The 15,556-nt window shown below is 39.9% G+C and overlaps 1 protein-coding gene across 1 annotated transcript; it reads left to right on the top strand.

Moving 5' to 3' along the window:
- Positions 1 to 4,908: 4,908 nt before the first annotated feature.
- On the top strand, positions 4,909 to 14,220 carry smarcc2 (SWI/SNF related BAF chromatin remodeling complex subunit C2; the record flags this gene model as incomplete). Its single annotated transcript, XM_083892865.1, has 26 exons — positions 4,909 to 5,019; positions 6,247 to 6,366; positions 6,468 to 6,553; positions 6,688 to 6,769; positions 7,184 to 7,276; positions 7,453 to 7,522; positions 7,622 to 7,691; positions 7,942 to 8,017; positions 8,680 to 8,924; positions 9,025 to 9,149; positions 9,253 to 9,306; positions 9,406 to 9,443; positions 9,530 to 9,660; positions 9,726 to 9,797; positions 9,910 to 10,023; positions 10,932 to 11,085; positions 11,182 to 11,298; positions 11,392 to 11,454; positions 11,588 to 11,846; positions 12,070 to 12,231; positions 12,312 to 12,373; positions 12,499 to 12,619; positions 12,708 to 12,871; positions 12,969 to 13,103; positions 13,198 to 13,561; positions 14,156 to 14,220. 26 exons carry the CDS (start codon positions 4,909 to 4,911, stop codon positions 14,218 to 14,220), a joined length of 3,153 nt encoding a protein of 1,050 aa, XP_083748991.1.
- Positions 14,221 to 15,556: the final 1,336 nt, after the last annotated feature.

The following is a 15,556-nucleotide window of genomic DNA, read 5'->3' as shown; positions in this document are numbered from 1 at the left end:
CAGGCACACTCTCTGCAAGAAACTTACTGAACTTATTTCCAATTTATCGTCTTAGTTCATGGTGAATGTATCCACACATGAAGACAGTGATGTTATGATGTTGTAATGTTTTACTGCCATATACCACACCTATCGGTTTCTGTGCCTTACTTTCAATTATTTTTGAGCATTATTGAATCTGGGGCCGTCTTCCAAATAGAAGGTCGGGGTTTTGATTGCTTGTGGTCTACGAGCAATCCAAAAAAAAAATAAGGTAAAAAAATATATATATATCAACCCTTAATGAATCTCGTGCTACAAACACAGATGTTGTTCCTCACATTGTAATGAAAATGCAGATGCCAACTGAGAACACTGTCTGTGAGTGTTGTGTGTAAGTGGAGGTAACTCACTGCTGTAAATAAAAATGTGAACTGGACTGGTCATTCTGGACGATGGGTGGGAAACACCGATGGGGGAATAAACAACTGAAGCATGTCACTGTGTGTAATTCCAAATCTGCATCCAGAAAAAAAATGTTGATGATGATGATGTAGCCAAATTATTATATTAAATTTTTTTTGTTCATGATGTTTAGGTGGGCTGTATGTGGAACTCATTTTAACTTATCTACTGTAGTTTTAGACGAGAGCTTCATGTTTGCCCGATACTATACTTGTATAAGTATGTGACGCAGACTTTGTTGTCCTGAGTGGCACAGAGCCAACCCTGAGGACTGATAGCATGAATGTACCCTGATGAGATTTGGATGTAAACGTTCTGATTGACTTGTCATTCTTGTGCTGTGATTAAAAAGAAGAAAAACCTAACCATTCTGACATTGCGTATTGTATACAAAGACTTTCCTGTTGGACGGCTTTACATGCTGCTTATGTTCCTTTTGTTTTGTATGTTATCATAAAATTAAGGACTACGTGAGCATGGGAATCTGTTGTGACACATGTTCACTTCTCAGGGTGTGACTCGGACATATGTATATTTAAGTTGATTTAAAAAACAAACAAATAAATAAATTACATACTTGGATAGTGAGCACTGCAGCAGCCAACCATGAGGTAAGCATGTTAAACCCCTAAAAATAAATGAAACAACTTCATAAAACTAGTGAAAGTGCTTATGATTTTTTATTTCTGCATCAATTTTAAGCTGCAGGCTGTTAATATATATTTTTTTAATTTTATTGCAGGTTTTAAGTATTTGCTAATAAGATGACTGCAAACAGAACAAGCTGCTTTGGTGATTAGAATGCGCTTTTAGGGGGTGATAATATTGATACATGAACTATAGCAATATTTCATGATTCTGCATCTATTCCTTGAAGCGCTGCATTGATATATTGGAGATATTTTTGTCCATTTGTCTCCTCCTTCCACTGTCCTCACGAGACAAAGAAAAGTATTATTATCAATGCATATAACACTGTTATTTTTATTGTGATATTTGTTCCGCGGCTTAAGTGCCCCTGAGGTTAGTTAGTACTTCACCTCACTGTGTGTGTGTTCACTAATTCACGGTTGCAGTAATTGGAATTTCCCCATTGCGGGACGAATAAGGGAATCTTAATCTTAATTAATATACACATATACATATGATTCTTGCACATGTATAATTGCTGTATGTGTACTGTAATGCATTATCATATATGATCACGATTGTCATGATAGTCTTGTCGATCTGCTCTGTACACACATCAGACATTTGCACGTGTGTTTGATGGAAGATGAATCCGCTATAGCCTGTTCTTCTTTTTTTCGGAGATCTTCCTAATCTAAATTGAGGGTCTACAGACGAAAGTAACACATTTTTTAGACTTTAAATCCCACTGAGACAAACTGCAGTTTGTGCATTTGGGCTATACAAATAAGTGGTTTGAAATACGTATTGAAAACTCTCTGACATGAAGAAGACTTAAAGCTGAAGCAAGCAAGTATAATGTTTCTATAATAAGACTTGTTTCTACAGCTCATGCTGCTTCTACTCTCAGCAAAGCCACCCTGAGAAAATGAAATGCTGGCTGAAGGGAGTTCTCACCTCACCAGCATAAAAACATGGAGATGGATCTTTAATTAAAGGTGAGAGGTAATACTATTCTGGAATGTATGTGGTGGAAAAGAGCGGTTTGGGAGATGTTGGACTGGGAAGAGAGAGCAGAGTTGTAGCTCAGCAGTCACCACCACTGCAACTCTCCCCGCGAGTCCCAATGCGCTGTCCTCTCAGATTCCAGCATTAAGTTAATTGGACAGGGAGAGAAGAGGACAGAAGAGGGAAGCGTTCAGCCCCATTAGCAATCTCCCTGTGGAAGGCTGAGCCGAGAGGATCACAGACTCACAAATAGGAGGATTAAAATAATCAATAGGCTCCTCTCCTTCAGCACAGACGGATGCAGCACACAAACACTCTGACATGCACACACATGGTCCTGAGCAAACACAGTGCGAGGAATACTAGTGAGAGGAGTGAACTCTCTTCAGTGTTGTCTCTGGACTTCCACAAATTAGCCTGGGTCATATAAGATTCAAACTCTGTCTCTCTCTGTGCGTCTCTCGCTCTCTCTCTCTCTCTCACACACACACACACACACACACACACACACACACACACACACACACACACACACACACACACACACACACACACACACACACACACACACACACACACACACACACACACACACACACACACACACTCTTTGTTAATGAAGGTTAATTTGAAGCTCAGATTAAACGAGGACCAGTGAAAAGGTCACTGAAATGATCTTGAATTTCTACCGGATTTCACTTTTTAAGTCAGTGGTTACATAAACACTTACATTACACTTTGAATGTAGATCAGGAAAAAAACTGCAGCAACAGATATTTGAATTTATGTCATGTCATGCTAAGAACTGTTTTTTAGAAGCGTAACTTTAAAAAGTTAAAGAAAGATTTTAAGTTTAAGGAAAGGTTTATGGTCCAAAGGGAAAAAATTATTGGATTTTGGTGTATTTTTAAGTATATTGACTGTGGGAATTTAAGCAGCCTTGGTGGAGGTGGTGTTGTTTATTTCTACATGATGTTTGATTTCATATTTATGGGAATTCTTTTTTACATATGGATATAAAACTTGGTGATGGACTTTTATTAAAACAAATACTTTCCATGAAGAAATAAAACCATGTGTGCAAGACCATATGTAGTATTTATGACAACATAATGGATTGTGTTCACATTACCGGGGTGAAGTGACTCATATTTGATGTGATTTTCCAGGGCTGTGTGGACATGGAGAGCCGAGTGTGCATGTGTGTGCCTTCTCAGAAAAGAGTTGCATTCACATTGAATTAAGATGCAAGAAACATACAGTTCTGATTGTTGACCATTAAATATGATATGTCTGTATTGAATCTGAATTGAACAACCAGGCTGTAAGTGAGTGATTTAGCCTGAGAACAGCGGACAAATCATTGAACTAGGAGTCTTAAAATCCTTGTTAAACATGACCCTCTTAAATGATGCACTGATTCACTGCTTTGAGTGTTCAATTTTTAATTTCAATGAATAAATGAATTGATAATTCAGAGAATTAATCAGCAGCTATTTTGATAATTGATTGAGATTTGTGGATTTCTTTGGTCAGAAATCAATGTATATTAATATCTTTGGGTTTCTGATAATTCATATGTTTTTATTATTATTATTATTATTATTATAAATAATAATAATAATAATATTAATAATAATTATTAATTAATTAATATTATTGTTATTGTTATTATTATTATAGATAATAATAATAATAATAATAATAATAATAATAATAATAATAATAATTAATTATTTTTTAGAAGATCACAATTGTCCAGCAGTGGGTGTGTGTGTTTTTGTTTGTCATGGGTAAGTTCTGCTTACATATTACATTAATTATCAAGACGGACAAATAAGGCACAAGTGGCACAACAATAGAATTTACCTGAGAACAATTATCTACTTTCTTAATTTCTGGGATTAATATTGTATTACACCATCAACCGCAACAATGAAATAGGTAAGTGCTTTTTTGTTTTCGTTTTTTTAGATAAGTGACTGAGTGATAAGTTTAATGTTGTTGCAGTGTATGTAGACTGTAGACTATGTCTCATGGCTTACCAAACAAATAAAGATCAGCCATTACACCTAAACAAATCAATCATTAAATAAATACATTTGCTTTTTAAATATGAACCATCAAGAATCCTCGGGTCATCAAGTCGCAATTTTTTGATCAAAATTGTCAGGACAAAAACTTATGGTGAGGCCTCGTCTTTGGAACAGCCTCTCTGATGAGTTGAGGGCAGCAGCATAAATAATATATTATATATATATATATATATATTATTATAATTATTAATACTATACAAATATTATTAGATGTTTTTGGGAAGGTTAATTAAGTGAGGGGCGGGCTGGTGGTGGTTGTGATGGGGACTTGATCCTCGTTGTGTTTTTATGCTGTGAAGCACTTTAAGTTAGACGTGTTGCAAATCGTTTGGGCCATAAAACATGAAAAAAACTTGAAAATGATGATACTGATACTGATACTGACAATTAATTAGATAATCAGTTAATAATTAATCGATTAATAGTTTTAGCCCTAATATAGTCTGATTGATTGATTGATTTAAATGAAATAGCAGTCGTAATTGTGGTATTAAATTAAATTATTGGCACTACCTTTAGTTGCAATTGAGTATCATTGTAATACTTACATTGGCTTTCACTGTTTAGGTATTTCACTTTTCTTCTCCAAAATCAGTTTGAAAACACTCTCTACACCACTCTGTCCCCTGCTGTCCAATAAGAGTTGTTGCAGTACCTTGTCGAGCCGTTGTAGTACCACAGTCTGGCCGTTGGGTGGCAGACGACGTCGACTGGTTGTCTGCAAGCAAAGATGGCGGTGCGGAAGAAAGACGGCGGCCCGAATGTAAAATATTTCGAAGCGTCTGATACCGTCTCTCAGTTTGATAATGTCCGCGTGTGGCTGGGAAAGAATTATAAAAAGGTACCGAGCGCATGTCTTATAACCATAACACTAAGCTTACATTTTTTCTCTCTGAAATGTGGGCACTAACCCGCCGGGTATAGGCAGTGACAAAGAGAGGAGGGAGGGCGCTGCTGCCGCCGCTGCTGAGCATCCAGCTGTTTGATTCACTGGAGCCGGGAATACAAAAGGATGCTGAGCCAACAGTTGCAACAGATGCAGCCTCAAACGGCGGTGTCCCCGCGTGATATTGTAGCAATACCAGACAATACAGTGACACACAGACTGCGTCTGTGGAGAGAAACTATTAAATGGGGTTGTCTGTAGCCAGCTAGCGCGCTAGTTAGCTGACGGGCTAACGGTAATGCAGCTCAGATCCAGATGTTGGCTGTGTGGCGCGCCGAGCTCTCTGAAACCACATACGGTCTGCAGGAAGAGTGAGCCGGTGTGCCGGTGTTTAGGGACGTTTATGTAACGAAACACCGTATTTATTCAAAAAGTCGCCTACAACAATAATTATTTATGATGATAAAATGGGCGATATTCACCATTTCATCCTAACACACCACAGATGTCACGCATAATGGTACTGACTTTTTCTCTGTGGTGACACTGGATACTGTAACACAGCTCAGCAGCTAACTCTAGTCTATTTTTATTTTGTGTCTGCTATAGAGATCGGACATGGGACGATATTATCGTACACCGATATTTTTTTAAAAAAGAGAGAAAAAAGGACAATGCTTATTATTCTATGAAACTGTCTTCAAATTGTATTAAAAAGAATAAATGTATGTGACACCGATTTATCGATTTTTTTTTTTTTTACCATTAAACATTTTGTAACATGTTTTTGTTACATTCCAACATTGTGTAACTCTTTGGTAATCTAAGTGCCACAAGAGGGCGCCAGCATCTTTCCAGTCATTTATGATGATCCATTTTCTGGATTCTAATATGTATCAATAGTTACACGTTTTCGTACATTTACAACATTGAGTCACGGTTTTTGGCAACATACGTTTTTATGTTTCCTCTATAGCCATGTTTATCCATAAGGAAGGTAGATTACTGACACAAGGCTCCACCTGTCTATGTTTAAGATGCTATTTTTGCATGCATCGCAATATTATCGTGAATCGCCATTACTTTATAGTTTATTATGACTAAATCATACAATGCCTAGTCTGTTGTCCTGTGCATGGTATCAGCTCTGACTGCTTCTCTAAGTTTTTGCTGTCCCCTCAGTACATCCAGGCCGAGCCTCCCACCAACAAGTCTCTATCCAGCCTAGTGGTCCAGCTGCTCCAGTTCCAGGAGGAGGTGTTTGGTCGACATGTCAGCAACCCTCCACTCACCAAACTGCCTGTACGTCCCTTTACCCTCTCTGTATCTGCCTCACAAGTGCTGCAATCACATCACTTTGTTTCAGTGAGAAAATTTGCCTCTGCTGTGTTTTGTGTCTCCAGATGAAGTGTTTCCTGGACTTTAAGTCAGGTGGCGCCCTCTGCCACATCCTGGCTGCTGCCTACAAGTTCAAGAGTGACCAAGGATGGTAAGACTGTCTTTCCAGCTGACATAGATGTTTGAAAAAACTGATCAACTGAAAACACACTGTTAAAGGTGCAGTGCTCAGTATTTTGGCTATGTTCTCGTTTCGTGTGTAACTCCAGTCTAATTTCCTGGTAGGCGCAGGTTTGACTTCCAGAATCCGTCAAGAATGGACCGAAATGTGGAGATGTTCATGACCATTGAGAAGTCGGTAGTGCAGGTGATTTTTGCCCAAGTGCTTTTATGAATGCATATTTTTAAATTGTTCAATTAAATCATGCTGAGATAGAGGTTGTTGTCTGAATTTGTAGAATAATCAGGGGTGATAATTGGGATTATATATTGTGTTTTGTTTATACAGATTCACATATATTCAGACTCTGCTCCATTTATATTTTCAAAAAATGAAGGTCAGCCAGTCATGTGACCTGTCTAGTAATCCTACTTAATCAATCCTGCTTAATCAATCCTGCTGTTACACCACAAGATTCACCAGCTCGCCTGGTCTGCTGATCTCAATCATCAGTGGAGACAAACAAGAAATAGAATATACCAGTATGTTCTTGCATTTATGATTGAAATCTACTGATTGTTTTAGTTAAATTTGCACAAATCATGCATTTTTTCATTTCAGAACAACTGCCTGACTAGACCTGTCATCTACCTGAGCTCTGACATAGAACCAAAACTGCTGGGGAAACTAAAAGACATCATCAAAAGACATCAGGTGAGTGTTTTCATTTCATCATCTGCTTGAGTCTGTTCAGTCAAACAGTATTTTTGTTGTAAGCTGTAAATCACATTGCCTTGTAATGTGCCCAAGCAAAGATGTTAGGTTTAGGCAAAGATGTTTTTCTCTGTCAAAGCTTGTATTAGATGCAGATGTGTGAACATCTGTTTCAGGGCTCAGTGACTGAGGACAAGGCCTCCAGCTCCCATGTTGTTGTGCCTATTCCTACCAGTCTGGAGGAAGGTGAGCCTTCAAGCGTTATTCTTTAAACACAATTTGTTTTGTGAAATCTGCTCATTCAGCTGCAACGTTTCACTTTTTAAATGTCTCTTGTCGGTCCAGAGGAGTGGGTGCGGCCTGTGATGAAGAGAGATAAACAAGTGCTGCTCCACTGGGGATATTTTCCTGACAGGTTTGTCCTGATGCTCAGTTACACAGCAGCACCACACACTCGACAGAAAACTGTTGCCTGATCTCATTGTGGAAGTAAAATACAGTTTCCACACAGTATCTGCTACTTGTCTTTTCTTGTAGCTTCTATCTGATGCACTTTCTCTGAAACTTAACATATGCAATGCTCTGCCTGAGTCAGCTTTTACAAGCTCCAATTTGTATGTAAACTGAGTGGCTCGACTTTTCACCTTCTCCCTCTGGTTGTATAGTTACGACACCTGGATTCCAGCCAGTGAGATAGAGGCTGCTGTAGAGGATCCTCCCAGCCCAGAAAAGCCCAGGAAGGTACATATTCTGTGTACTATGTTATTAGTTGTTATTGTTTCTGTTTATTCTTTTTTAACAACGCTGACTCTTTGAGGCTTTATGATGCTTGAAATGAGTAAAACCCTTTACTAAAAGACAAAAGATTATTGTCACTAATGGATGCATGGTGCACCATTAAGTTGTTATTTTTTGCATAATTCTACATGCAAGGTGAAAGACACCTTTACATTGGTTTGAATTCAAAATAGATGTCTTGTGCTAAAGCTGGTAGTGCATTGCACTCATTTCTGTCTCATGCAAACACACTTGAAGCCTCATGGTGACCACAAATTCAAAGCAGCATCAGAAGCTCTTACTTTGTATTCAGATTATCAGCTCTGGACAGATCATGACCATAAAAAGAGCAGTGAAACATTCAAATTGTTAGAGCTGTATTTACACAGTGAACACACTGGGTGAGTTTAGTGTTAAGCACATTCTCACCATGGACATGTTTTTCCCTCAGGCCACAACTTCAAATTGACATCGTCTTTGTTTTGTTGATTCTCCATTGTTGGCTTGTTCCAAACAAATCACAATTACATGTTTGTCTTTTTGACACTAAACAAGTTGCCAGACTTGCAATAAAGGTGAAACTTTTTTTCAGTGTTGGTCATACAATATATGGTCTTTACTCACAGGTCCACGCCAAGTGGATTTTAGACCTGGACCAGTACAATGAGTGGATGAATGAAGAGGACTATGAAGTGGGCGATGGCTGCCCTAAGAGGAAGAGGATCTCCGCCAAGACCCTGACAGATGAGGTGACTACTCCTGACGAGCGGCGGGACAAGAAGCCCAGCAGTGCCAAGAAGAGGAAGCGCTCGCCGTCGCCCTCCCCCACCCCTCCACCTCAGGAGAGCAAGAAGAAAAACACCAAGAAGGGGTTTGTTGCTATACGTCTCAATTCACAGAAAAACTATGGATGAATTGTTATCAGTAATATTTATCAACATAATAAATCATTGTCCTTTGTGTGCCGACAGACCAACAACCCCGTATACTAAGTCTAAAAGGGGCCAAAGGGAGGAGGAACAGGAAGATCTTAGTAAGGACTTAGATGAAGCGTCACCTGTTCCAGCATCTGAGGAGGGAAACTCGGCTAAAACAAGTACACAAATCCACTAATGTGCCAAATACAAACATACTAATCCAGTATTTAAAGACCATTTTGGTTGTCTATCATTGCCTGACATTAAACTTAAATTTTTCAGATAACACTAAGAAAGACTCTGATTCAACTCCGGTCAAGGGAGGGACAGATATGGGTGAGCAGAAATGTAGATTATGTATATACTGTTATTTTCTGCTCTGTATATTTTCCCCCTGTTCACCTGTTTTATTCTTTTTTTTCGTGATTTTAACAGACGAGCAAGAAGATGAATCTATGGAAACAACAGGCAAGGTGAGGTCGTTTGTTAAAGTTAAAGAAGGTATTACTACTGCAGACAGTAAATCCATATATCATTCTGAGTGCGTGTGTTTCAACAGGAGGAGGAGGAAGGTTCTCCGAGTGTGAAGGGTGAACCAGTGAAAGGCTCAGACCTTCACGAGGACAATGTGACTGAGCAAACCCACCACATCATCATACCGAGCTACGCTGCCTGGTTTGACTACAACAGGTAAGATTTTATTTTTATTAAATGGACTTTTCAAATTCCTCATACTGATGTTGCGTTCCCTCTAGTGTTCATGCCATTGAGCGCAGAGCCCTGCCAGAGTTTTTCAATGGGAAGAATAAATCCAAAACCCCTGAGATGTAAGTATGTGTTTTGTGGTTTTTATGAAGTCTGTTTGTCTGATACACATTTACAAAAGAGTAGATCAGTTTTTCTCAACTAAAATGCTGGTCTACCTCGATCCTTTGGCAGTTACCTGGCATACAGGAACTTCATGATTGACACCTACCGACTGAACCCTCAGGAGTACCTCACCTCCACTGCCTGCCGCAGGAACTTGGCAGGAGATGTGTGTGCGATCATGAGGTGGGTGGAGGCGGGATGTGACAAACATAATATACACGGTTTTCTGTTTTAGGTAACTTTTACATGCACACAAATACACTATTTTCAACGGGAACACAGCAGATGCGCAGACAAACGAGTGAACAAGAGTCTTAAATTAACACTGAACCTCCCACTTCCCCTGAATCAGTGAAGGTGGAGGATTTATCCAGGCACGACAATTGATTTTGTTTAGATCCCCCCCCCCCTTAGATTAACATTTCAATTAATTCAGTGAAGAACCAGCAACTTCATCTCAACGGTCATCTCAGCAGCTCCCACATTTTAGTCCACGCATCCTTTAAGATTCTTAAATTAATGTATCTAAAATGAAGGCCTTAAAATGTCTTAAATTCATTAAACATTTTCTATGCTGGTCTTAAATACATTACTCAAAGGTCTGACATTTTTAGTGGAAGGACTATTTAATGTTGTATATTTTTTTTTCTTTTTCTTGCGGGACTCCGAGAAAGAGATGTAATTGTATACTTGGGCGGAAACACGCAGTTAAACTGCATTTGGAGTATCACTTTATGTTCAAACAGACAAAAAGTAACCTTGAATGACACACGTGCTATGCTTGGGTTTGTAATACAGTGGGATCTAACTAATGACTATATTTATAGTGTTTTCAGTCTTAAATTTCATTCAATGTGGCATTAAAAAAGTCTTATAAAGTCTTAAATGTGACTTGCTGAAACCTGCAGATACACTGTTTTACCAACAGGTATGACAGAAAGTAAACCCTACAAGAGCCTTGGTTTAACACACCTACTTCTAAGCATTTAAAAAAAATATATATATATATATATTTTTAAGACACCGTGTGTGAACAAACCTTAGTCGAACTGTTTCTGTAAGGACCGCTGTGCTGCTGTGCTGTCCTGCAGGGTCCACGCCTTCTTAGAGCAGTGGGGTCTGATCAATTACCAGGTGGACTCTGAGAGCCGGCCTACACCCATGGGTCCTCCACCCACTTCTCACTTCCATGTCCTGGCAGACACTCCGTCCAGTCTGGTGCCCCTGCAGCCAAAGACATCCCAGGTCCCATAAGCACTCACACATACATGCACAAATACACGCATTCAGATAGACTCAAATGTATTTTACATGTTCCACTCTGTCACTTTTTACCTTCAGACTCCTGCCACCCAGCAGATGATGCCCTTCCCAGAAAAAGTAAAGGATAAACCTGCAGATCTGCAAAACTTTGGGCTGCGCACGGACATGTACAACAAGAAGACTGGCTCTGTAAAGGTACAAGTCCATAAGGATGGATGGGTTTAGGCTTTTGTAGTTTTTTTTTTTACATCGTTTGTTTTAATAAAGCAGTGCCTTTTCTATGTACAGAGCAAGAGTGCAGCAAGCTCCATGAGGGATTGGACAGAGCAAGAAACACTACTACTACTAGAGGTACAAACATTAAAATTAAAATGGTGATACTGACACAATGGTGTAAAAACAGATACAATATAATGCATATTAAACTAGTTATTATAATGATAACAAAAGACACACACCTAAGTCTATCACTCTTCTTTCCCAGGGGCTGGAGATGTATAAGGACGACTGGAACAAAGTGTCGGAACATGTAGGCAGCCGTACGCAGGATGAGTGTATCCTGCACTTCCTGCGTCTGCCCATTGAAGACCCCTACATAGAGGACAGCGCTTCAACCCTGGGACCACTGGCCTTCCAGCCGATACCCTTCAGCCAGGCAGGAAACCCTGTCATGAGCACGGTGGCCTTCCTCGCCTCTGTGGTTGATCCACGCGTGGCCTCAGCTGCAGCTAAATCAGCTCTGGGTGAGAAGTGGTTTATTTTAATTAATGAAAAATGTCCGACAATATTATTTATGGATCCTTACACTTGTAAAGTTGGGATATTGTGTGAACTGGGAAACATAATAGACATTTTTGACATACAATACACATTTTTTTGTTTGTTTTTTTAAAGAAAGTTGATTTCTGATGAATCTATCATTTTCATCTTTAAACCGAAACTTCACATTCTGTCTCCGCCTCTTAGAGGAGTTTTCTCGTATGAAGGAGGAAGTTCCTGCCGCTCTGGTTGAAGCTCATGTGCGACGGGTGGAGGACGCAGCGAGAGCCAGCGGACGTCAGGATCCTCTGTACGGCCTGGAGGGCAGCGGCATCGCAGGCACCGGCCTGGAGGAGGGAGACAGACTGGGTAAGTTGGACATACACACACGTACATGATTGATACACTACTGCAAAACTGATTCTGATTGTTTTCTCTCTCAGCATTAGAGGAAAGCACTGATGAAAGCAAGAGTGACAACCAATCGAGTGAAGAGAAGAAAGAGGCCAAGGTATGATGCCTGTTCATTATAATACTTACTCTTGTGACCATTGAAAGTGCTTGGATTTATATTTGCAAATTTTTGCTAATGCCGTACTATGAAGCTTGTCGTATTGTGTTTACTTCTCCACACAGGACAGCAAAGAAGGAGCTGCTGAAGAAGAGGAAAAGCAGCCAGAAAATGGAAAGAAGGAAGAAGAGAGAGGAAGAGAACCTGAAGGAGAGAGGGAGGCAGACAAAACAGAGTCAGAGATGGGTATGAAAATGGACGTCTTTCACACAGACATGGGAACAACTCTATTCTTGTCAAAGGGTAAAAACTTAAACTCTTTTTTTCTTTTCAGGAGATGGGGAGAAGGAGAAGGAGGGAAAAGAGGGAACAGAGGAAGCACAAAGAGAAGGAGATAGTGAAGGAGAGAGGAAGGCCAAGGTCGAGCGTGATGTTGGAGAGGGCAACCTGGCCACTGCTGCTGCATCTGCACTCGCTGCTGCTGCTGTCAAAGCCAAGGTGAAGTTCATTATCAGGTCTCCACACGGCCGTATCCTTCATCAGCTTTCCCCCCCCCCCCCCCCGACACTGGTTTCACCTGCACTTCCTTTCACAGCACCTGGCTGCAGTGGAAGAAAGGAAGATCAAATCTCTTGTGGCTCTGCTTGTGGAAACACAAATGAAGAAGCTGGAGATTAAACTGCGGCACTTTGAAGAACTCGAAACCATCATGGACAGAGAGAGGGAGGCTGTGAGTGAGCGATGCAGGGATATAAAGCATCAGCAGACAGTAGTCTGCATATTTACAGTAAAAAATTGCTCATCATATTTCTCTGTGTGTGTAGTTGGAGTACCAGAGGCAGCAGCTGCTGGCCGACCGTCAGTCTTTCCACATGGAGCAGTTGAAATACGCTGAGATGAGAGCTCGCCAGCAGCACTTCCAGCAAATTCACAACCAGCAGCACAGCCAGGCAGGGGGCGCTCATTCCAACCAGGCGTCCTCAGGCGTGCCACCCCAGAGCTTGGCAGCCACTCAGCAAGCTCCCAGCACACCAGCACCACAGCCAGCCGCCAGCCCCGCACCACCAGCAGCCTCGGCCCCGCCTCCTGAGTCCCAACCACCTCAGGCTACTCACACCTCGCCACCCCGCCCCCCAAGCCAGGTACCAGCCTCCCACTCCAGCTCCACCCCTGCACCCGTACTTCATGGTGAGTACAGCATCACTTTCATGACATGGTTCTTAATGTGTTTCTATGGAAATACTGCAAGAAAAGGTGTTTCCATCCACTGGTGTTAATTGAATATTAGGAGTTAATTTACTGAGATTAACAGTAGGTGGTGCAAAAGTCCAGGTAACCACATAGCCAACTGGTAAATAAACATCATTCCCGATTAAAACATGTCAAAGTGTTTTGTTGCTGCTTCCAATCTATTATTTTACAAATATTGGTCTACTCAATGAATTTTGTGATTTCTTCATCAGTCCACACATTGCTCCTAATACTCCAGATTCCATAATGAACTGAACACACGTTTCTGTCATGATTTCTAAATGTCAATTTTTTAATTTACCAAATCTGTTTCCATGGCATTTTTCTGACCAGATAGTGACAGGAACTGTAAAAATTGATCTAATCCAAGAGCAAAATGAGGCTTGAATTGTAACTGTGTGCAGCACCTAACAGTTACTTTGATTCTTTTGTCTTTTAAACTATAAAAACATCAAAGGTGCAACATAATCTTTGAAATCCTCCTAATATTTTTTACGTTTTTCTCCTGGTCCCTCTGTCAACTCCTCACAGAGCCCACTGCTCCTCTCTCTGGGGAAACACTCCACCCTGCAGCTCCAGTTCCCCCTCCACAGTGAGAGTTCAATACATTTCCCGAGTATCCGAATGACTCTGACCACTTTGAATCCTGCCTGTATCACCTGAAATGAAGAAGTCGTGAACCGGAAAGGTTATTTTTCCTATCAGGACAATTGATGTGAGAAAGAAAAACAATAACATCTTAATCAAATCGCCTCTACATTGACTGAACAGTTGAAAATTGAATGGGCCAATGAAGATAACTAGATTTTCATACTCATACGGAAGCTGTTCATCCTGTGATCAACTGGACAGCAACACCTCACTTCATTGTTTTAAGCTTCACTCCAGAAATGTGGTAAATGAATAGTTGTACCAACATGCTGGCACTCAAGGAGAAAAAAAAGGACTCATCTTGTGTTTTCAGTGTTTTGGAAGTTGTTGCATTTATCACAAATCGTGCGTCATATACTCCAGAGTTCTCCCCCCGTAAATGAAGGTACTAATTAAAATATTATGTAAGAAGAAAATGCACTTTTAATGTTTCCTTAGGTCTCACTGAAAGACTTGAAGCATCCATGAAATTGAACTTTAGCACTTACATTGTCCTTCTTTTGTCTTAAATACGTTTTTCATACTGAAAACTTTGGAAACTTGATTGGGAATATTTACTTTTTCCTCTCAATTTTTTTATTTGTGTCACACGGACAAGAATGACTCTATGGGGGGGTTTCTTGAAGGACACATGTCTAAAAAAATAATAATGTCTCTTTCCAGAGAGAGGTCTAAAGTGAATGAAAAATAATGAAATCAGAAGCCAGTCAGTTTGTTTGGATGCAGTTTGAAGAAGACGTACTGTAAACTGAATTTTCTGTTACAAAAACATTTTTTGTTGCCCTGTAATGAAAGAAAATATGGGAAATATTTACTGACAGTGTTAGGTCTTGAAAAGACCATGTTTTTGTGATCTTTACGATGCCCCTTTTCCACAGCACTAATCAGCGTGTCAGTTTGGCACTTCAGTGTTACAAATCTAGATGAGCTCAAAGCATCCAGGTTGTAGTTTTGTGAGCAATTTACGAAGGCAGTTTGGGAATAATGATTCCACCAGTGACCACATTTATGTTTATGAATGATTTTTTTTTTTTTTTAAATTGCAAAACCAAAATGTTTTTATAATCACATTTATTCAGTGAGTTTTATTGTGCTGTTTTTGGGAAAATGAAGGGTATTTTTTTTCTTCTTCTTTATCTGAACAGCTTGTTTTTTGCTGGTGTATTTCAAGTTACAAATGGAAGAAATGTTAATGCTGTCAAAAACAAGGGAGATTGCACCTTAAATGGCTGACAATGGAGAATTGTGTCCTTAATATCTGCAACAATATCCTCACTTTTT

This window comes from Microchirus variegatus (assembly GCF_963457635.1).
Source record: "Microchirus variegatus genome assembly, chromosome: 7".
Taxonomy (NCBI): Eukaryota; Metazoa; Chordata; class Actinopteri; order Pleuronectiformes; family Soleidae; genus Microchirus; species Microchirus variegatus.
Note: the sequence above shows the minus strand (reverse complement) of the source record. Positions and strands in the feature narration are given on the sequence as shown.